At 48.5% G+C, this 23162-nt stretch overlaps 1 protein-coding gene across 1 annotated transcript in view; it reads left to right on the top strand.

Annotated features, from left to right (window-relative positions):
• Positions 1-23162, top strand: part of LOC122928903 (guanylate-binding protein 1-like) — a 38414-nt gene that overhangs the window by 8333 nt on the left and 6919 nt on the right. The window contains exons 2-6 of the mRNA XM_044282214.1: positions 8911-8966; positions 14904-15036; positions 16431-16642; positions 18676-18803; positions 21709-21818. Of these exons, the coding sequence (XP_044138149.1) occupies positions 16450-16642; positions 18676-18803; positions 21709-21818 (431 nt within the window). The 5' untranslated portion in view covers positions 8911-8966; positions 14904-15036; positions 16431-16449. The remainder of the gene's footprint in view (positions 1-8910; positions 8967-14903; positions 15037-16430; positions 16643-18675; positions 18804-21708; positions 21819-23162) is intronic.

The raw sequence follows: 23162 nt of genomic DNA, 5'->3' as shown, positions 1-23162 counted from the left end.
TGTTAAGGAAGGAAGGGGACTGTAGAGGCCACTATTAAAGGGGCAGTCGCTCTGGAGGTCTCTGGGGGCCGGCAATTGTGGAGGTTGATTAGGGGGAACTGTAACCTATGGTCAGTGTTAAGGGGGCGGGCCCCTGTGGAGGTCACTGTTAAGGGGGTGGGGTGATATGGAACTCACTGTTAAAGGGGCAGGCTGCTGTGAGGGTCAAAGTTAAGGGGGTGGGCTGCTGTGAAGGTCCCATTTTAAGGGACAGGGCACTGTGGGGGGGGGGGTCAGTTTTAAGGGGCGGGTGCTGTAGAGGTCACTGTTATAGTGGACACTGTTCATATCTTTTAATGACACACAAACATTAAATATATTAAATATAACGGTGCGAAGCCGCGTCCTTCTGCTAGTGTTAGATATTTACTGAAGATGTTAATGTGCCGTCCTTGCACGTCCTCGGCTCAGTCACAACTTTACCCTTGAGTTCATCCTGTTTCCATCCCCCAAGTCATATCCTATAAACTTTCACCTTTGTCCTACTTTCCCATAACTAACACTAATTCCATGTCTGGTGACTCTCCAATAACTTTTCCTATACGGTAAAACCCTGGACCCTCATTTCTGTGGGACGGCTCCTTCCTATACAAGTATATACTACAGAGCCGTCCATAGACGTGAGGACTACAGAGCCGTCCATAGAAGTGAGGACCACAGAGCCGTCCATAGAGGTGACTACTACAGAGCTGTCCATAGAAGTGACTACTACAGAGCCGTCCATAGAAGTGACTACTACAGAGCCATCCATAGAAGTGAGGACCACAGAGCCGTCCATAGAAGTGACTACTACAGAGCAATCCATAGAAGTGACTACTACAGAGACGTCCATAGAAGTGACTACTACAGAGCTGTCCATAGAAGTGATCACTACAGAGACGTCCATAGAAGTGACTACTACAGAGCTGTCCATAGAAGTGACTACTACAGAGCCATCCATAGAGGTGACTACTACAGAGCTGTCCATAGAAGTGACTACTACAGAGACGTTCATAGAAGTGACTACTACAGAGTAGAGTTGAGCGAACACCTGGCTGTTCGGGTTCGAGAAGTTCGGCCGAACTTCCCGGAAATGTTCGGGTTCGGGATCCGAACCCGATCCGAACTTCGTCCCGAACCCGAACCCCATTGAAGTCAATGGGGATCCGAACTTTTTGGCACTAAAACGGCTGTAAAACAGCCCAGGAAAGGGCTAGAGGGCTGCAAAAGGCAGCAACATGTAGGTAAATCCCCTGCAAACAAATGTGGATAGGGAAATGAATTAAAATAAAAATTCAATAAATAAAAATTAACCAAAATCAATTGGAGAGAGGTCTCATAGCAGAGAATCTGGCTTCCCGTCACCCACCACTGGAACAGTCCATTGTCAGATATTTAGGCCCAGCACCCAGGCAGAGGAGAGAGGTCCCGTAACAGAGGATCTGTCTTCATGTCAGCAGAGAATCAGTCTGCATGTCATAGCAGAGAATCAGGCTTCACGTCAGCCACCACTGCAACAGTCCATTGTCATAAATTTAGGCCCCGGCACCCAGCCAGAGGAGAGGTTCATTCAACTTTGGGTAGCCTCGCAATATAATGGTAAAATGAAAATAAAAATAGGATTGAATGAGGAAGTGCCCTGGAGTCCAATAATATATGGTTAAGGGGAGGTAGTTAATGTCTAATCTGCACAAGGGACGGACAGGTCCTGTGGGATCCATGCCTGGTTCATTTTTATGAACGTCAGCTTGTCCACATTGGCTGTAGACAGGCGGCTGCGTTTGTCTGTAATGACGCCCCCTGCCGTGCTGAATACACGTTCAGACAAAACGCTGGCCGCCGGGCAGGCGGGCACCTCCAAGGCATAAAAGGCTAGCTCTGGCCACGTGGACAATTTAGAGACCCAGAAGTTGAATGGGGCCGAACCATCAGTCAGTACGTGGAGGGGTGTGCACACGTACTGTTCCACCATGTTAGTGAAATGTTGCCTCCTACTAACACGTTGCGTATCAGGTGGTGGTGCAGTTAGCTGTGGCGTGTTGACAAAAGTTTTCCACATCTCTGCCATGCTAACCCTGCCCTCAGAGGAGCTGGCCGTGACACAGCTGCCTTGGCGACCTCTTGCTCCACCTCTGCCTTGGCCTTGGGCTTCCACTTGTTCCCCTGTGACATTTGGGAATGCTCTCAGTAGCGCGTCTACCAACGTGCGCTTGTACTCGCGCATCTTCCTATCACGCTCCAGTGAAGGAAGTAAGGTGGGCACATTGTCTTTGTAGCGTGGATCCAGCAGGGTGGCAACCCAGTAGTCCGCACAGGTTAAAATGTGGGCAACTCTGCTGTCGTTGCGCAGGCACTGCAGCATGTAGTCGCTCATGTGTGCCAGGCTGCCCAGAGGTAAGGACAAGCTGTCCTCTGTGGGAGGCGTATCGTCATCGTCCTGCCTTTCCCCCCAGCCACGCACCAGTGATGGGCCCGAGCTGCGTTGGGTGCCACCCCGCTGTGACCATGCTTCATCCTCATCCTCCTCCACCTCCTCCTCATCCTCGTCCTCCTCGGTCTCCAGTAGTGGGCCCTGGCTGGCCACATTTGTACCTGGCCTCTGCTGTTGCCAAAAATCTCCCTCTGAGTCACTTCGAAGAGACTGGCCTGAAAGTGCTAAAAATGACCCCTCTTCCTCCTCCTCCTCCTCCTCCTGGGCCACCTCCTCTTCCATCATCGCCCTAAGTGTTTTCTCAAGGAGACATAGAAGTGGTATTGTAACGCTGATAACGGCGTCATCGCCACTGGCCATGTTGGTGGAGTACTCGAAACAGCGCAACAGGGCACACAGGTCTCGCATGGAGGCCCAGTCATTGGTGGTGAAGTGGTGCTGTTCTGTAGTGCGACTGACCCGTGCGTGCTGCAGCTGAAACTCCACTATGGCCTGCTGCTGCTCGCACAGTCTGTCCAGCATGTGCAAGGTGGAGTTCCACCTGGTGGGCACGTCGCATGTGAGGCGGTGAGCGGGAAGGCCGAAGTTACGCTGTAGCGCAGACAGGCGAGCAGCAGCAGGATGTGAACGCCGGAAGCGCGAACAGACGGCCCGCACTTTATGCAGCAGCTCTGACATGTCAGGGTAGTTGTGAATGAACTTCTGCACCACCAAATTCAGCACATGCGCCAGGCAAGGGATGTGCGTCAAACTGGCTAGTCCCAGAGCTGCAACGAGATTTCGCCCATTATCACACACCACCAGGCCGGGCTTGAGGCTCACCGGCAGCAACCACTCGTCGGTCTGTTGTTCTATACCCCGCCACAACTCCTGTGCGGTGTGGGGCCTGTCCCCCAAACATATGAGTTTCAGAATGGCCTGCTGACGTTTACCCCGGGCTGTGCTGAAGTTGGTGGTGAAGGTGTGTGGCTGACTGGATGAGCAGGTGGAAGAAGAGGAGGAGGAAGCCGAGAAGGAGGAGGTGGCAACAGGAGGCAAAGAATGTTGCCCTGCGATCCTTGGCGGCGGAAGGACGTGCGCCAAACAGCTCTCCGCCTGGGGCCCAGCTGCCACTACATTTACCCAGTGTGCAGTTAGGGAGATATAGCGTCCCTGGCCGTGCTTACTGGTCCACGTATCTGTGGTTAGGTGGACCTTGCCACAGATGGCGTTGCGCAGTGCACACTTGATTTTATCGGATACTTGGTTGTGCAGGGAAGGCACGGCTCTCTTGGAGAAGTAGTGGCGGCTGGGAACAACATACTGTGGGACAGCAAGCGACATGAGCTGTTTGAAGCTGTCTGTGTCCACCAGCCTGAGTGACAGCATTTCATAGGCCAGTAGTTTAGAAATGCTGGCATTCAGGGCCAGGGATCGAGGGTGGCTAGGTGGGAATTTACGCTTTCTATCAAATGTTTGTGAGATGGAGAGCTGAACGCTGGCGTGTGACATGGTTGAGACGCTTGGTGACGGAGGTGGTGGTGGTGGTGTTGGTGGTACATCCCCTGTTTGCTGGGCGGCAGGTGCCAACGTTCCTCCAGAGGCAGAGGAAGAGGCCGAGCCGGCAGCAGCAGAAGAGGCCGAGGCGGCAGCAGCAGAAGAGGCCGAGGCGGCAGCAGCAGAAGAGGCCGAGGCGGCAGCAGCAGAAGAGGCGGCAGCAGCAGAAGAGGCCGAGGCGGCAGCAGCAGAAGAGGCCGAGGCGGCAGCAGCAGAAGAGGGAGCAGGGGGAGCCTGAGTGACCTCCTTGGTTTTAAGGTGGTTACTCCACTGCAGCCCGTGTCTCGCATGCAGGTGCCTGGTCATGCAGGTTGTGCTCAGGTTCAGAACGTTAATGCCTCGCTTCAGGCTCTGATGGCACAGCGTGCAAACCACTCGGGTCTTGTCGTCAGCACATTGTTTGAAGAAGTGCCATGCCAGGGAACTCCTTGAAGCTGCCTTTGGGGTGCTCGGTCCCAGATGGCGGCGGTCAGTAGCAGGCGGAGTCTCTTGGCGGCGGGTGTTCTGCTTTTGCCCACTGCTCCCTCTTTTGCTACGCTGTTGGCTCGGTCTCACCACTGCCTCTTCCTCCGAACTGTGAAAGTCAGTGGCACGACCTTCATTCCATGTGGGGTCTAGGACCTCATCGTCCCCTGCATCGTCTTCCACCCAGTCTTGATCCCTGACCTCCTGTTCAGTCTGCACACTGCAGAAAGACGCAGCAGTTGGCACCTGTGTTTCGTCATCATCAGAGACGTGCTGAGGTGGTATTCCCATGTCCTCATCATCAGGAAACATTAGTGGTTGTGCGTCAGTGCATTCTATGTCTTTCACCGCTGGGGAAGGGCTAGGTGGATGCCCTTGGGAAACCCTGCCAGCGGAGTCTTCAAACAGCATAAGAGACTGCTGCATAACTTGAGGCTGAGACAGTTTCCCTGATATGCATGGGGGTGATGTGACAGACTGATGGGCTTGGTTTTCAGGCGCCATCTGTGCGCTTTCTGCAGAAGACTGGGTGGGAGATAATGTGAACGTGCTGGATCCACTGTCGGCCACCCAATTGACTAATGCCTGTACCTGCTCAGGCCTTACCATCCTTAGAACGGCATTGGGCCCCACCATATATCGCTGTAAATTCTGGCGGCTACTGGGACCTGAGGTAGTTGGTACACTAGGACGTGTGGATGTGGCAGAACGGCCACGTCCTCTCCCAGCACCAGAGGGTCCACTAACACCACCACGACAATGTCCGCGTCCGCGTCCCTTACTAGATGTTTTCCTCATTGTTACCGTTCACCACAATAAGAAAAATATTATTTGGCCCAATGTATTGAATTCAAATTCAGCGGGATATAAATTTGAGGCCTAGTATTTAGGCGCTGGGTGACCGGTATGGATTTAGTGACAGAATTAGACTGGGATATGGCCAAAAAATAACCACACTATTGCTGGTTAAATGCACTTGGTGTGATAGCTTGACCAACCACACTACTGAGGGTTAAATGCACTTGGTGACGGGCGCAGCTTGCCCCTGATGTAGTATATGGCCAAAAAATGAACAGACTATTGCTGGTTAAATGCACTTGGTGTGACAGCTTCACCCTGATGTAGGCTTTAGCCAAAAAACAACCACACCATTGAGGGTTAAATGCACTTGGTCGCAGCTTGGATGCACTTGGTCGCAGCACCGCACAAGACACAAAATGGCCGCCGATCACCCTAGAAAAAAGTGACTGACAAACGGTCTGGGCAGCCTAAAAACAGTGAGTGAGCATTTGAATTTCAGCAGCTCAATGATGCACAGCTGCAGATCGATCGATTAATCAAGTGAAGTCCTTTGGAGGAGTTAATCTGCCTAATCTCGCCCTACTGTCGCAGCCGCAACCTCTCCCTACGCTAATCAGAGCAGAGTGACGGGCGGCGCTATGTGACTCCAGCTTAAATAGAGGCTGGGTCACATGGTGCTCTGGCCAGTGGTGTATCTTGGTTTTGTGCTGCCCTAGGCGAGACTAAACTCGGGCACCCCCCCTAATATAAATTTGACCCACCCCTTCCTGTCACGGCCAAACCCCTTCCTCTGTAAACCCCACCCTTCCTCTTTAGGCTCCACCCTTTCCTGTTTTGCATAACCATATTAAGAAATTTATCACGATAACGATATATATATCGCAATAAATACCCGTTTAAAAGAAAAAAACACAAGGGGACGTTATACTGTATGGGGGCAGCCTCAACGAGACGTTATACTGTATGGGGGCAGCCTCAACGAGACGTTATACTGTATGGGGGCAGCCTCAACGAGACGTTATACTGTATGGGGGCAGCCTCAACGAGACGTTATACTGTATGGGGGCAGCCACAAGGAGACGTTATACTGTATGGGGCAGCCTCAACGAGACGTTATACTGTATGGGGCAGCCTCAACGAGACGTTATACTGTATGGGGGCAGGGGCAGCCACAAGGAGACATTATACATACTGTATGGGGGCAGACATAAGGAGACGTTATACTGTATGGGGGGCGGGGACCGGGGCAGCAACAAGGAGACACTAAACTGTATGGGGGCTGCCACAAGCAAATAGTGCACTCTGCACTGTGTCATAAATAAATGTGGTATGTGTGTCAGACTGTCTATGGTGGCCCTGGCCTCTCCTTGAGGCTGCCCCATACAGTCTGTATGGGGCAGCCTCAAGGAGAGGTCAGGGCCACCATAGACAGTCTGACACACATACCACATTTATTTATGAGTCTCACTGTGCACGTGCACTATTTGCTTTTTAACTCTCTCGTCTCACTCACATTTGTTCCTCTGCCTGGACCTGGTCCTGTAGTGTTGAAGCCATGAGGGACGCCTGAGGAAGTCAAGTGCAGGTGGAGCGCATCTGCGTTCCAAAAACGAGCTGTAGAGGTCGGCACTTCCGGTGCCGGACCTTCGTGGAACGCATTTGCGTTCCAAAGCGGCACTTCCGGTTAGACCACATCCGGATGCTGGTTCCAGTCATATGTGGAATGCATGTGCGTTCCAGCCCGACTCTTCCTGAAGTGTAAGAGCCAGGAAACAGAGCCGAGGGGAGAGACGCACCTCTCACGTCACTACTAGAAGTGATGTGGGTAGCAAGGCAGGGTAGGTGAAAATTCCGGAAACACAGGGAGGAGGAAGTAAGTAGTAAGTCACTCCTTCACTATGCGGCGCCGGCGAGGCTGCCGCTCGCAGCGGCATAGTGAAGGATCGGCAAGCATCGGACAAAGCAAGGGGAAAAACTAACTAGGCAAACAAGGCATTTTGCCGCCCCATTGGCAAGTGCCGCCCCAGGCAAATGCCTTGTTTGCCTCGTGATAGATACGCCCCTGGCTCTGGCCAATCACAGCCATGCCAATAGTAGGCATGGCTGTGACGGCCTCTTGGGGCAAGTAGTATGACGCTTGTTGATTGGCTGCTTTGCAGCCTTTCAAAAAGCGCCAAGAAAGCGACGAACACCGAACCCGAACCCGGACTTTTACGAAAATGTCCGGGTTCGGGTCCGTGTCACGGACACCCCAAAATTCGGTACGAACCCGAACTATACAGTTCGAGTTCGCTCATCCCTACTACAGAGCCATCCATAGAAGTGACTACCACAGAGACGTCCATAGAAGTGATCACTACAGAGCCATCCATAGAAGTGATCACTAGAGAGCCATCCATAGAAGTGATCACTACAGAGCCGTCCATAGAAGTGATCACTACAGAGCCATCCATAGAAGTGATCACTACAGAGCCATCCATAGAAGTGATCACTACAGAGCCGTCCATAGAAGTGATCACTACAGAGCCGTCCATAGAAGTGATCACTGCAGAGCCGTCCATAGAAGTGACCAATCCTGTGAGGGTACATTGAGGGGTACAGAGCGGGAGGCGGGGGAGATGGCTGCGATGACTGGGGGGAAGGGTCACTGCTGTGACTACTGGGGTCGGACGGGGCTTCCTTCGGCCGCCAGAGGAAACTATTCTCAGGGTCCCCCCCCCCAGTAAAGGCTGACAGACCCTGGTGCAGGTGAGATCTCCAGGGGCCCGGGGCCCCTGGAGGATCCTCTGGAACACTGAGGGGCCAGTCTGACCCTGAGGGGAGCTCTGTTCCCATTACTGGTGTCTCCACAGGCCACCGCTGGCTCCTAGTAGAGATGGCCTTGTGGTTCGCCCGGCGGTCGTTTCGCTGCGAATTTTGCTCGTTAGCGATTCGCCGAACATGCGAACATATGGCGATATTCGCCTGCGCAATATTTTTTTGCATAGCGCCAAACCTTGCTCCATGACACATCCATCAGGTGGTACAGGATGGAGATGTTTCAGCACATGGACACCCCCCACCCCCACCCTATAACAGAACCCGATCCGGAGAGGCTGCTGTGTGGAGCAGGGACAGGCTGTTAGGGCCACCAAACGCTGGCTAATAGGGCCACAAAAGTCCTTCTAAGGACTGGTATAGGCAGGGGCGTAGCTATAGGGGGTGCAGAGGTAGCAGTCGCTACCGGGCCCAGGAGCCTGAGGGGCCCAAAGACACTTGTGCTGCATAAGAAGACACACAAAGCACTGAGGGAAGGGGGGCCCAAGCTGAGCTCTTGCACCGGGGCCCATGAGCCTTTAGCTACGCCCTGGGTATAGGGGCGCTATCGATAGGTGTGATAGACTTCTGTGTCTGTGTCTGGAAGGAGCCGCGGACAAGGACGGTTCATGGACAACGCGTTACAGCCGCGCCCTCCGGTTACCACAGAGCAGCAATATGTCAATGTGCAAATATAAGAAAGATACACTAACCTCCCCCCCCCCCCCTTGTGTAACGTGCGCAGCTGACGGGAAACACGGCAGTTCCAGGAATTTCCATCTCAGCCTCTTCTGTCACTTTCACTTTCATTTTTGAGCCTCTATAAAAGGCAGAAGAAACAGGAGGAGCGGACGGACGGACAGATCTGTGCTGCACGGTAAGGGGCTTCTCTTCCCCCCCGCAGAGCAATATCACCGAGGTAAGTCACCAGGTATGTGCTGATGTTGTCAGGGGAGTTGTCAGGGGGCCCAGGACCCACTTGTAAGCATGAGGCAGGATTATTAACCCCGTAGATGACAGTTACGCAGGCTGTCTGCACCCTTCACACCCCTTCCCTCTTTTTGGCTAGGTGCAGCAGTGTTCTCTACATCTAGATGCCGCACATTTCCTGCAGATCGTCACCCCCCCTGCAGATCGTCACTTCCCCCTCCGTCAGTGAATGTCTAGTTATCGGTGACCTTTCCATTATATTTCACTGGATTAGGCTACATTCACACGACTGTATGTATTTTACAGTCCGCAAAAAACGGATACACAAAAAATCCGTATTTTGCGGAACGGAGCAGCCGGCCCCTAATAGAACAGTCCCGTCCTTCTCCGTAATGCGGATAATAATAGGACATGTTATATTTTTTTGTGGAACGCATACAGTCCGCAAAAAAAATGGAACGGACACGGAAAGAAAATACGTTCTTGTGCATGAGCCCTTATTCTGTGTATTGTACCCTGATCGGTGTGTGGGAAGGAGATGATCACTCCTATCATCCTCACTGGAGTGTTTACTACAATGCTGTGCGTCCCTCCCCCGGCGCGGGCAGTATGGGGGGTCATCCTCCTGCGTCCTCGAAGCTTCCATGACGCTTGTAGATTACTCGGTACCAGGAGCCGCTTTCTCTACTATTAATCCCTGTGAAAATCACTAATTTTGGGCTAAAGCTCCAGATTATATGGAAAAAATGTTAATTTTCACTGTCCAATTGTAATCCATTCTATGAGACCCGTGTGTGGTCGCTGCGCCCTGGACGACCTCCTTAAAGGGGTTGTCCAAGACTCTGATGGGCCATTCACAGAACAGGAAATCAATATGAAGATCAGCGGAGGTGCCCCCCCCCCCCCCCCCCCCCGTCAATACCAGACACGACAGCGCCCTGCACCGTGTAGTGGCCGTGCTCGGTATTGCAGCCCAGGCCCATTGACTTGAATGCAAATGTGACTGATAAACGTGATGTCACAGACTTAGGTCTTTTTTTCTGTTTGCGTTGCGTTTTTTGCGTTCCGTATACGGACCGTATAAGGAACCATTCATTTAAATGGATCTGCAAAAAAAACTGAAGGTACTCCATATGCCTTCCATTTCCGTTTTTCCGTTCCGTTCAAAGATAGAACATGTCATATTATTGTCAGGGGCCAGCTGTTCCGTTCCACAAAAAAACGGAATGCACACAGACATCATCCATATTTTTTGCGGATCCGTTTTTTGCGGACAGCTAAATACATAAAAGCCATACGGTCGTGTGCAATAGGCTGAAGTATGGCCGGGGGGCCAAGAATTGGATGACCACTGGCGAGATGTGGCCCTGAGGATAGCCAATCAATGTGAAATCCCAGAAAGTTCCTTTAACCCCTTTGCTACCAGCGCCGTACATGAATGGTGCTGGATCGATGTGTAAACATGGCACCTGCTCGCATGCGCCGCGGGCGCCATGGCCGGCAGATCTCTGCTGTTTCAAACAGCAGAGACATGCAGCTAATTACCGTGACCGGCAATAATGTCGATAGCGGTAATTAAATGCTTTAGATGCCGTGACCAAGTGTGATCACAGCATCTAAATGCGCAAAAACCCGGAAGCTTGCGCTTCTAAGCTTGCTACCGTGGTCCCGTGTGGCCAATTGGGGCATCGGTAGTTGCGCTGAACACTTTGAGCCTCGCTAACAAGGCTGAAAGTGTTCATGCTGCAATTCTTATTTTGGCCACCAGATGGCAGGCCAGGATAAGAAATGAGCAATATTGAATTTCAATGGTATTTTAAAAAATCCATGATAGAACAAAATGAAAAATAAAAAAACATAATTTATAGGCTCATATATGAGCCACAAATTCATTGCAAACAATATAAAAAGTTAATCATATATAAAAAAATCTAAAAGTTTAAATCACCCCCCTTTCCGTCTAATTAAAAAATTAATACCTAAATAACAATAAATATAAACATCATGGGTATCATTGCGACCAAAAATGGCCATACTAAAAAAAATCCAATACGACGAATGACGTAACGGAAAAAAAGGTCAAAATAGCCGATTTTGCATTTTTTCATTGCTTCTCTTACCCAAATTTTTTTTATAAGATGTGATCAAAAAGTCACGCACACTCCAAAATGGTATAAGTAAAAAATACAGATTGTGCCGCATAAAATGACCCCCTAAACAGCTCAGTAGACATAAGTCTAAAAAAGTTATGGGGGTCAGAATATGGTGATGTAAAAAAAAAAAAATGCATCAAAGTTGAAATTTATTTTTACACTATTTAGACATAAAGAAATTGCACATATGGCGTATCGTTGTAATCGACCCAGAGAATGAAGGGCGTGGGTCAGTTTTGCCGTAAACGAAACGACGTGGGAACAAAACCCGTAAAATGGTGGAGGAATTGCATTTTTTTTTCAATTCCACCCTATTTGGTAATTTCTTTTCCACTTCCCACTACATTTTATGGCATAATTAATGGTGGCATTAGAAAGTACAACCTGTCCCGCAAAAAATAAGCCCTCATACAGCTATGTGACCGGAAATATATAATAGTTATGGCTCAAGGAAAATAGGGAAGAAAAATGAAAACAAAAAAACCTCTAGTATACTAAGGGTTAAGGGGTGTAGCTTTATGTTATATATCAGTATTGGAGAAGTAATTAATTTACTGCCTGAGGATTGTGCTAGACACAGCAACTAACACGAACAAACAAAGCTGCAGTGAAAAGCATGGGGGAGGAATAGAACAGGAACTGGTGTCACAGTCCCTCCTGTGAGAGGTGAGAAGATCGGATAGACTTGCTGCACGTGAGGCTATCTGACAGGTCTCTCTATGTATGTTATTTGGCAGGATCTCACCTCTCCTCAGCTGCCGCTCGTTATCAGTGATGAGGCTCTATTTAGATCCACCTCACACTGCTGACCATGCGGTTGATAGTTTCTGCTTGGAGTTGCTAAAGCTTGTTTGTCTTGGATCTCCTGCTTCTCCATACATCTCTAAGCTAAGTACTTGTTGCCTTCGCTGTTTCTTATTATCTGGTGTGTGTTGTTTCTAGGCCTCAGGGAGACGCAGGTTCCTCTCATTCCCTGCTACCTATCATAGGGCTTGTCAGTTTTAGCAGGGCTTTAGGTTTCCGGTGTATGAGTATTTCCACCATCAGGATCTGCTCATACTGGCAGGAGTTAGGGAAAGGCCTAGGGATTACTAGGAGGTCACCATCCCTCTTCCTTAGCTTATGAGGTTTAGATTGTTGTCTATTCGTTGTGGTGTGTATTTGGTGTTTTCCCTTCACCTGTGACAACTGGTGGCTCTAGTGAGTGTGATTTACATACCAGACCTCATCTGCATGTGCGCAGTTATAAAGTGGTGCTTGACCTAAAGCTACTGTCCTAAAAGTACATAAAGAACCAAATCAAACAAAGGAATCAAAAATATTAGACCTGGAGGAAAATGCTCCGATATCACATGTCTGTGAGCGGTAAAAGCATGTGAACCCTCAGGATTAGAAGATGATGTGTCAGTGAGGTGGGAGGACAATCAGGTGGGAGTGGGTAACCTGTTTTATGTAAAGAACAGGGATCTATCAAAGTCTGATCGTCACAACATGGTTGGACATGGCACAAACAAAGGAGATTTCTGAAGACCTCAGAAGATGCTCATCAGGCTGAAAGTGGTGACAAAACCCTCTCTAAGGAGTCTGGACTCCACCACTCCACAGACAGATTGTGCACAAATGGAGGGAATTTCAGACCATTATTACCCCACTTGGAGTGGTTGACCAGCAAACATCACGCCAAGAGTAGGACACGTAATAATCTTTGAGGTCACAAAGGAGCTCAAGGTAACCTCTAAGCAACTAAAGGCCTTTCTCACGTTAGCTAGTATTAATGCCCATAATTCCACCATCAGGAGGACAGTCAACAATGGTGAGCATGGCAGGACTTCAAGGAGAAAGCCGCTGCTCTCCAAAAAGAATATTGCTGCTCATCTGCAGTTTGCTAAAGCTCATCCAGGCAAAGCCAGAAGAGTATTGGAGGAATGTTCTGTGGACGGATGAGGCCAAAATAGAAGTTTCTGGTGTAAATGAGAAATGCTATGTTTGGAGAAAGGAAAATCGGGCCTCCAGCATAAAGACCTAATCCCTGACACACAGTGCTGGTAGGATCTTGGCCTGGGCCTGTTCTGCAGCATCTGGGCCAGGATGGCTTGTCGTCACTGATGGGACAATAAATTCTGAATTATACCAGCAAATTCTAAAGGAAAATGTCAGGAGATCTGTCCATGAGCTGAATCTCAGGAGAACGTGGGCCATACAGCAGGACAACCCTGAGCTCACGGCTCGTTCTACCAAAGAATGGGTAAAGAAAAGAAAGAGAGAGTCCTGCAATGTCTGAGTCACCGTCCTGACCAGTGGCGTACCTACAATAGAGGCAGACCACGCAGCTGCTATGGGGCCCCCGGGAGAAGGAGGCCCGCAGTGGAGAATAGGCCCCGCCCACTAATTACACTTATATAGCTACTATCTGTTAAAATAGAATCTAAGAAGTAGAGAAGGACCTTTGGTGATGTCATCAGCCATGTGACCAGTGCAGAGCCCTAATGAAAGACCTATGGGATGTTTCTGTGAGGGGGCGGAGCTTCTGTGTTGTGCCTGGAGGAGAGGTTAGTGGTGTCCTGGGATAGCCCATATAACGTGTTATAAAAGCTGGGAGTTGTAGTTCTGTCCTATTATATCCCTTTCTATGTAATTTCAATTTTTGCCCTAGTACAGTCTGGTAATGCTGGGCGTTGTAGTTCTGTCCTATTGTATCCCTCTCCATGTAATTTCAATTTTTGCCCTAGTACAGTCTGGTAATGCTGGGCATTGTAGTTCTCTCCTCTTAATGTATACTGATGCACCATAATAAGTCTGGCCATACTGGGGGTTATAGTTATTTCCTTTTAAAGCTCTCACCTAATAAATCTGGATGATGCCATCTAATAATCTGGACATGCTGGGAATTGTAGTTTTCTTTGGTTTCACATCACCGTTTAGTTTTCCATTTTGCGTGCAGGGCTTTTTTCCATCTAAAATACCGGATCTCAGACTCAAACGGATGATGAATATGCAGAACTGATGCTTGAAATACAGGATCTGTTTTTTCTTTATTTTTCTGTTCTTCTGATGGATCAGACGGACGGAAAACTAAACGGTGATGTGAACCCGGCCTTATACTCTGTGTGTAATATCCACTTGTATCCAATAATAACAGCCTGGTCATGCTGGGAGTTGTAGTTCTCTCCACTTTTACCTCTCCCTTTGTTGCCCCCTAATTTCCAATAACAACAATCTGGTGATGATGAGAGTTGTAGTTCACTTGTCACTATTATAGTTCTGGTTCTGGTGCTTCATGGACAACAACACCTGACGGATCCCGCTGACCATGATATGGTCTGATAGTTTCCATCTGCCAGGCTATAAAATCGTGTCCAGCATTCATGACCTGATGTGCGAATGAGGCCCCAACACAGATGTGACCAAAGCCTTATATGTTCTCTAGCATCATTATGATGTTCTGCAGCAGCTGAGGTGTGTATTATGAGCTGCAGCAGCTGAGGTGTGTATTATGAGCTGCAGCAGCTGAGGTGTGTATTATGAGCTGCAGCAGCTGAGGTGTGTATTAGGAGGTTCTGCAGCAGCTGAGGTGTGTATTATGATCTGCAGCAGCTGAGGTGTGTATTAGGAGGTTCTGCAGCAGCCGAGGTGTGTATTAGGAGGTTCTGCAGCAGCTGAGGTGTGTATTAGGAGGTTCTGCAGCAGTCAGAGAAACATCAGTGACTGGATTAAATGCTATTGTTTTCTGTGTCTGCACTCTGTAAAATGTCCCTGTCCTGTTCCTCTGCCAGGACGCGTTGCACTGTGACCTGACTGACCAGACCGGACCTAACCTGATCCAGCAGCGTCACCAGTCCAGACTCCAGTCCAGCTCCGTGAAGATCTGCCCCTGGCCCTGACCGCGCTCTGCCAGAAGCACAACCAGTAAGTCAGCATTGGGGAGGAGGTGAAGCAGCAGCGGGCACAGTCCATGGGGGAAGGATGGCACATTATATAAGAAGTAGCAGCAGCGGGCACAGTCCATGGGGAAGGGTGACAACTATATAAGAAGTAGCAGCAGCAGGCATAGTTCATGGGGAAGGGTGACAACTATATAAGAAGTAGCAGCAGCAGGCACAGTCCATGGGGGAAGGATGGCACATTATATAGGAAGTAGCAGCAGCGGGCACAGTCCATGGGGAAGGGTGACAACTATATAAGAAGTAGCAGCAGCAGGCATAGTTCATGGGGAAGGGTGACAACTATATAAGAAGTAGCAGCAGCGGGCACAGTCCATGGGGAAGGGTGACAACTATATAAGAAGTAGCAGCAGCAGGCATAGTTCATGGGGAAGGGTGACAACTATATAAGTAGCAGCAGCAGGCACAGTGCATGGGGGAAGGATGGCACATTATATAGGAAGTAGCAGCAGCGGGCACAGTTCATGGGGAAGGGTGACAACTATATAAGAAGTAGCAGCAGCAGCAGGCACAGTGCATGGGGGAAGGATGGCACATTATATAGGAAGTAGCAGCAGCGGGCACAGTGCATGGGGGAAGGATGGCACATTATATAGGAAGTAGCAGCAGCGGGCACAGTCCATGGGGAAGGATGGCACATTATATAAGAAGTAGCAGCAGCGGGCACAGTTCATGGGGAAGGCTTGGTAATCACTTGCGATCAGATTTTGGTATTCTGTTCCAGCCACCAGCAGATTACCAGAATCACCAGATCCAGCATATGCCAAACACTGCTGACACCGTCCGGATCCCATTCACAATAATGGGGTCATTCGAGATCCCACCTGCAGCGGTGTTTTGCACTTTGTTTTTGCCAAAATCTGCCACAGAGGCTTCGGCTGGAACCTCTGCAGCAGATGTGCACGTACCCTAAGGGGTGCGATGGGTCACTCAGATTCTTGGCATGGGGCCCTGGTCCTGACCTTAATCCAACAGGAATGTTGTGGAAGGAGCTGAAGCGAGCAGATCATGGAGGAGACCACCAACATAGCAGAGCTGAAGCTGTTCTGTATGGAGGAATGGGATAAAATTCCCACTAGCCAATGTCCTAATCAAGGGTCCCACCAGGTCCTGACAGCAGGGGTTCACATACTTTACCACTCACAGACATTAGATATTGGAGCATTTTCCTCCGGGTCTTATATCTGTGACTCATTTCTTTGATTTGGTTCTTCTTGTAATTTTATGTGAAAATCTGATGTCGTTTCAATGTCACATTTATACAGAAATATAGAAAATTCTGAAGGGTTCACAAACTTTCACGCCCCTCTGTGTATATACCGTATATATATCTTATGTCTCTCTTCTGTGGCTCTGAAGGACACGCCCGCTGCTGACGATGCCGCCGGTGCTTTCGATGCCGCAGCCTATCTGTCTGATAGAGAATGTTAACGGGAATACGCTGGTCATTAATAAAGATGCCGAGAAGATCCTTCTGGAAATCTCGCAGCCGGTGGTGGTTATCGCAATCGTAGGAAAATACCGGACGGGGAAATCCTATCTGATGAACAAACTGGCCGGGAAACGGAGCGGTGAGTTATAAATGCTACGCCCAGAACCCGTCACATGTGATATAATATCTGTAGAGTATTAGAGAAGGAGCGTTATATGAAGAGTGGATTGTAACCCAAATAACGGGGGGTCAGGGCCGCCACTAGAGGGGGTCACTGCATGTACGCAATCCTCGTGACTTCAGTACTAGCTGCACAAATCCATATGTAGTTAGCGCCCCCCAGTGGTGACTGCAGAGAGTCAGAATCATATACTTTATTGTATCAAGTAAGAAAAAGACACATTGTCTCTGGACCTTTTATCTCCGTGAGATTCTTTCTGTGGATTTGTCGTAGAGATGAGTAAATCCATTCAAAACTGATCAGTTTCATCACGAATTTCACCCAAATTCTTCTTCCAAATGAATGCAAATCATGCAAAAAGGTGCTCGCCATTTTACGTTTAAAATTCAGTATTGAGGGAAATCGGGCAGGAAGGATGAAGATGGGGGATCACATGACCCGGAAGGAGGCCCACAATGCCTTGCAGTCAGCCTAACACCCAATCAGGAGGGAGGATACTGGCCGGTCTTTCAGGCTCTATGCTAACCCTGAAGCACATGCGCCATTCTGAGCTCCGCCTCTGATGTAATCGGATGTGTCCGCCATGTCTCCATTAGAAGGTCCTGGGATTGTGACTTAGAAGTTGGGGTTTTCTCATTAGGGACAGAATCGGGGCGGTTAGTGTAATCTGTGTCTTCTACAGTTTATATGTGAGCATTGCAATAAGGGTGAGATAAGCCCTGGAGGATGGGAGTGGTAGTGGCTCTGGCTGTAATAATCATTCACAGTGCCATTCCTCACACTGAGTCTCCCTATGGTTGGGCAGTAATCGGAGGGTGCACCCTTTCTTCCCTTGTGACACCCTGATGTTGGGGCTCCTGCCTGATAGTAGTCGGGGCGCCCTTGGTGTGTACGGGTTCAGGGCAGGAGGTGTAGGGTAATGGTGCCAGAATCTGTAACCAGGCCAGTTGTAGAACATGAATGTCTCTTTACTAAAGTGTAGAATGGGAGTTGTAGTACATCCAATGGTATAACCAGTTCCAAGCTGACAATGCAATCTGCTCATGTGCAATCTTGTTATCGAACCTTAATCAGGTTCCACTGATTATCACGTATGTGTCCAACAAGATCATTCCACTTTAATGAACCCGTGTGTCAGATTATATAACACTTACAGATAAGGCGGCGGATACAAGCCGACCTTCATAAACCAGAAACATAACATTTGACATTCACATTGATTGGTACAGAAGAGGGATGAGCCCGTAAACTCCGCTTATTCTTATCTATGTTTTCTGTTTATTCACTCTTTGACTGCACACCCAGACCTGGCGCGCTTCACAGAATCATGACTAGATAGTCTGCAGAGCATCTGCAGACTATCTCAAGGCCAAAGAAGACAAATGAATATTATTCTAGAAAGAGGTTAATTCTGACACAACATATAATATAACGCACTCTGGACATTGTTGCACTCACAAGCTGAACTCCACCTGGCCAAGTTGCTAGCAGTGAATTTGGGAGCTGATGGCGCTTAGTCTCGATAGAAGATACCTAGCTGCCGTTATTTGCCTGTACTCTAAAGTAGGAAGGAATGTGGGCCTCGGTGTGCTGCAAGGTGCACCCCACCATCACCACCAGGAGCAGCTGTTACCGGCAAGGACAGTACATGTCTTTTGCGGCCCACTGGGTCAATGTTTTGGGCAGCAGCAGTGAAACAGCAAGAAGGTCTTATTGATACCTCCATGTAAATGTGGGTCTGGTTCCCACCCCAGGCGCTTGTCCTCCTCCATGGACATCCTCCCATCACCCACAGCAGCAGGGCAGAGCCTCGCCACCACTCCTCTGAGTAAAGTGAAGAGTTCCCACGTCATGTTAGAGCTGATCGGCCTTGAGGAGCCACAACTATACCACCAGTCATACTCACATTAACCCCTTCACTGTCCTAGACCTGGTCAATTTTAAAGCTTCAGATTTCTGTCTTATTTGAGTTTATTTGTGAATCTTTCCAGGTTTTGCTCTGGGATCCAGCATCCAGTCAAAGACCAAAGGGATCTGGATGTGGTGCGTTCCTCACCCTCAAAACCCTGGACAAACCCTTATTCTACTGGATACAGAGGGACTGGGCGATGTGGAGAAGGTGGGTTACACCAATCGGACAGATATGTAGGGCTCTCTGTAGTGTGGATTACTCATGAGCTTGCTTTTTTCTAAGAACAGCGCCCCTCTTATCCTTAGTTTGTGTCTGGTATTGCAGCTTATCCCCATTTAAGTGAATAGAGCTGAACGCCGAGATGAGACACAGTCCATGGAGAAAAACTTTTTTTGTACTCTTTATTAAATTTCTCTCCCAGCTTCATTCACGTAAAGGGATACTCCAGTATTTCAAGTTATATCCTGTCCACAGGATCGGGGATACCTATTTGATCATTGGGTATCCTACTGCTAGGACCCCCACCGATCATGAGAACAAGGGCCGCTTACCTGCAGGGTTGAGCATGCACACTGCAGCTCCATTCATCTCTATGGGATTGTCGGTGGTTACTCCACTTGGTTATTTCTGGCAGGTCCCATCGAGATGAATGTATCGGCAGTGTGCATGCTCGACCTGATGCTCCATACATTTTGGCCCCCCGTTCTCATGATCGGTGAAGGTCCCAGCTGTAGGACTCCCACTGATCTAATAGTTATCCTCTATATTGAATAAAAGATAACTTGAAATTACTAGACAACCCCTTTAAGGTGGCCCTACGTCTTCAATAGTCATCAGCCAAACACTTATTTCCTTCAGTCCCCCTCCAATACACATGCAGACTTGGTCTGGACAGTCGAACGTGCATGCCTTCTCACTGGGGAGAGGGAAATAAGGGACTAACAGGAACTTCTGGCTGCTCATCTCCCTTGAGAACAAAGGATTGCTTGTTGAAATTCAGCAGGTGTGATCCTTCTTTCCCCAATATCTGTTGAAATTTCTGTAAAACATCTCATACCCATTAGCCTGACCCACCGATATTGGCAGGTTTTGCCACCATTAGTCTAATGTGTATGGCCTCCTTTGTGTCTTTTACGGGCATCAGAACAGTCGTCAGTTAAAGCTTTCCCTGAAATACAGTGAGGAACAGAAGTTCTCCCACTGCTCAAAATCTCACAATAAATGGCCCCATTCATCCTCTCCTTAATGCAGTGCAGTCGTCCTGTCCCCTTCGCAGAAAAGCACCCCCAAAGCTTGATGTTACCCCCCCCCATGCTTCACAGTAGGGATGGGGTTCTTGGTATGCAACTCATCCTTCTTTTTCCTCCAAACACGACGATTGAAGTTTAGACCAAAAAGTTCTACTTTGGTCTCATCTGACCACATGACTTTCTCCCATGCCGCTCCTGGATCATCCAGATGGTCATTGGCAAACTTTTTTTGTCTTGCACTGCTGAACATAAGTATTTGAACACCTGAGAGACAGCAAGAATTCTGGCTCTCGAAGACCTGTTACTGTGCCTTTAAAAAGTCCACCTCTACTCCACTCATTAATCTAACTTAGTAGCACCTGTCTGAGCTCTTTGAAGACCCCTGTCCACCCCACACTCAGTCAGACGCTAACTACTACAATGGGCAAGACCAAAGAGCTGTCAAAAGACACCAGAGACAAAATTGTGGACCTCCACAAGGTTGGAAAGGGCTACGGGGCAATTGCCAAGCAGCTTGGTGAAAATAACTGTTGGAGCAATTGTTAGAAAATGAAAGAGGCTAAAGACGACTGTCAGTCTCCCTCTGACTGGGGCTCCATGCAAGATCTCACCTCATGGGGTATCACTGATGATATGAATGGTGAGGAATCAGCCCAGAACTACAACAAAGGAGCTTGTCAATGACATGAAGAGAGCTGGGACCACAGCTTCAAAGGTCACTGTCGGTAGAACACTACGACGTCATGGTTTCAAATCATGCATTGCACGGAAGGTTCCCCTGCTCAAGTCATCACATGTCCAGGCCCGTCTGAAGTTTGCCAATGACCATATGGATGATCCAGAGGAGGCCGGGGAGAAAGTCATGTGGTCAGATGAGACCAAAGTAGAACCTTTTGGTCTAAACTTCACTCGTCATGTTTGGAGAAAAAAGAAGATGAGTTGCATCTCAAGAACACCATCCCTACTGTGAAGCATGGGGGGGGGGGGTAACATCATGCTTTGGGGGTGCTTTTTTGCAAAGGGGACAGGACGACTGCACTGTATTAAGGAGAGGATTAATGGGGCCATTTATTGTGAGATTTTGAGCAACCACCTTCCGTCAGAGCATTGAAGATGGGTCATGGCTGGGTCTTCCAACATGACAACGACCCGAAGCACACAGCCAGGATAACCAAGGAGTGGCTCTGTAAGAAGCATATCAAGGTTCTGGAGCGGCCTAGCCAGTTTTCAGAACTAAATCCAATAGAAGATCTTTGGAGGGAGCTGAAACTCTGTGTTGCTCAGCAACAGCCCAGAAACCTGGCAGATCTAGAGGAGATCTGTGTGGAGGACTGGGCCAAAATCCCTGCCGCCTTGTGTGCAAACCTGGTCAAGAACTGCAGAAGACGTCTGACCTCTGGAATTGCAAACAAAGGCTTCTGGACCAAATATTAACATGGATTTTCTCAGGTGTTCAAATACTTATGTTCAGCAGTGCAAGACAAATATATATTATTTTAAATCATACAATGTGATTTCCTGAATTTTTTTTAAATTTTGTCTCTCAGAGCGGGAATGCACCTACAATGTGAATTTTAGGCCCCTCCGTGATTTCTAAAAGGGAGAACTTGCAAAATTGCAGGGTGTTTAAATACTTCTGTTCCTCACTGTAACTATCGCTGGGATTGTGCTAGGAGTGAAAATGAAGTCAGGGCTGAATACCAGGAAAGTGAGGAGCCATGTCCAGGATTTACTTACTCTCTCAATCCTCTGCTGCTCGAGCAATGACGTCACAGCATAAGGCTTATGTACATTAGAAATCTACAATCGGTAATTCTTGGTGATTTGAGAAATTGCATTAAAATTATTTTCTTGTACGACAGGGAGACTGTAAGAACGACGCTTGGATCTTCTCCTTGGCGGTGCTGCTGAGCAGTGCCTTCGTGTTTAATAGCTTGGGGACCATTGACCAACAATCTATGGAGCAGCTACAGTATCCTTAATGCACATTCATTTAGGACTAATCAGAGGCGTACATAGAGAAGTAAGGGCCCCATAGCAAGGATCAAACCAGGGCCCCCACACAGGACTGGAGGGTTTCTGCCTAAACCCTTTTCATTTTTCCACTGCTTCATTTGCTAAAAGTTGTTCCTTTAGATTGAAGAGTCCTGACCAAGTTTTCACCTCCAGTAGAAGAGAAGATAATCCCAACTAAGACTGGGCCCCTCTTGCCCTGGGCCCCATAGCAGTCGCATAGTCTGCCACTATGTAGTTAATTCCCTTGGTAATAAGTTTTATTAGATTTTATCATTCCATTTACTGTATTTATCTGCAATCCATGTGGATATCTGAACCTTATTCGGGGAGGTCATCTTCCTCACCTTCTATTAGGCTGTGGTTCCCCAAATGTTCAGAAACCTCTTCAGTCACAGAGAAATATAAATGATGTGAAATAGTAACAGGAGAGAAGAGTTTGGGGGAGGAGGGGGATGGAGCTGCACTGTCTCTGCCTCAGTTTACTGCTCTAGAAGGGAGGGGCGAGCAGAAGGTTAATGACGGCTCTCACATCACATGGGTCCATCTACTCAACAGGCATGGAGAGAGAAACTCTACAAAAGAATCCCAAATATTCAGGTTACACCTAAATGTTATCTGCCGACTTATTGCTCTATTTCCACCTGAAAAGACAAATCTTCACATAGAAATTAGTGGAAATTCAAACTGGTAGAATGCAACTGAGCGTGCCATTTCGGTGGTTAATTCCCTGTTGGTGCCACATAGACTCTAAGACCACGCAGTGTAATGTGCTGTAATTACACCTTTGCATAGCAAACCCACAAGAGATGCCAAAAAAGCCTCAAGACCTCCCATCCTCCAATGGCCTTACAATACTATTAGGTCACTTCTGTTTCCAGGTCCCCGGGGGCAGCACCCCCTGACATCTTTACAGCAGTATGCCTTCATCCATCCACTGGTGGTTTAGATGGGGTCCATTCAGTTCCAGCTAGTAGATTCCAAGAATTCCCACAAGTTGTAAAGAAATGTCTTTTTATTTCAGCTTATTATCTGACAGATCCTACTTTTCCTACAGTGAGGCGCAGTATATATCTTCTACATCCCACCGGGTCAATCTCATTCTGATGTGTCTTTCATCTGCTGCACTAAGGTTTCAGCAAATAGCATTGGGAATTTAGGATTAATGGTGTCCTCAATGCTGAGAAGGATCTGAGGAAGCCTAGATCCACAGAAGATCTGTTCTCCAAGATGTTAGGAAAAACTTCCCTGCCAAGTTCTTTCAAAATGACTACCTAGAAGACCTGATGGTGTATATATGTGT

This window comes from Bufo gargarizans, chromosome 2 (genome assembly GCF_014858855.1).
Source record: "Bufo gargarizans isolate SCDJY-AF-19 chromosome 2, ASM1485885v1, whole genome shotgun sequence".
NCBI classification, from domain to species: Eukaryota; Metazoa; Chordata; class Amphibia; order Anura; family Bufonidae; genus Bufo; species Bufo gargarizans.
Note: the sequence above shows the minus strand (reverse complement) of the source record. Positions and strands in the feature narration are given on the sequence as shown.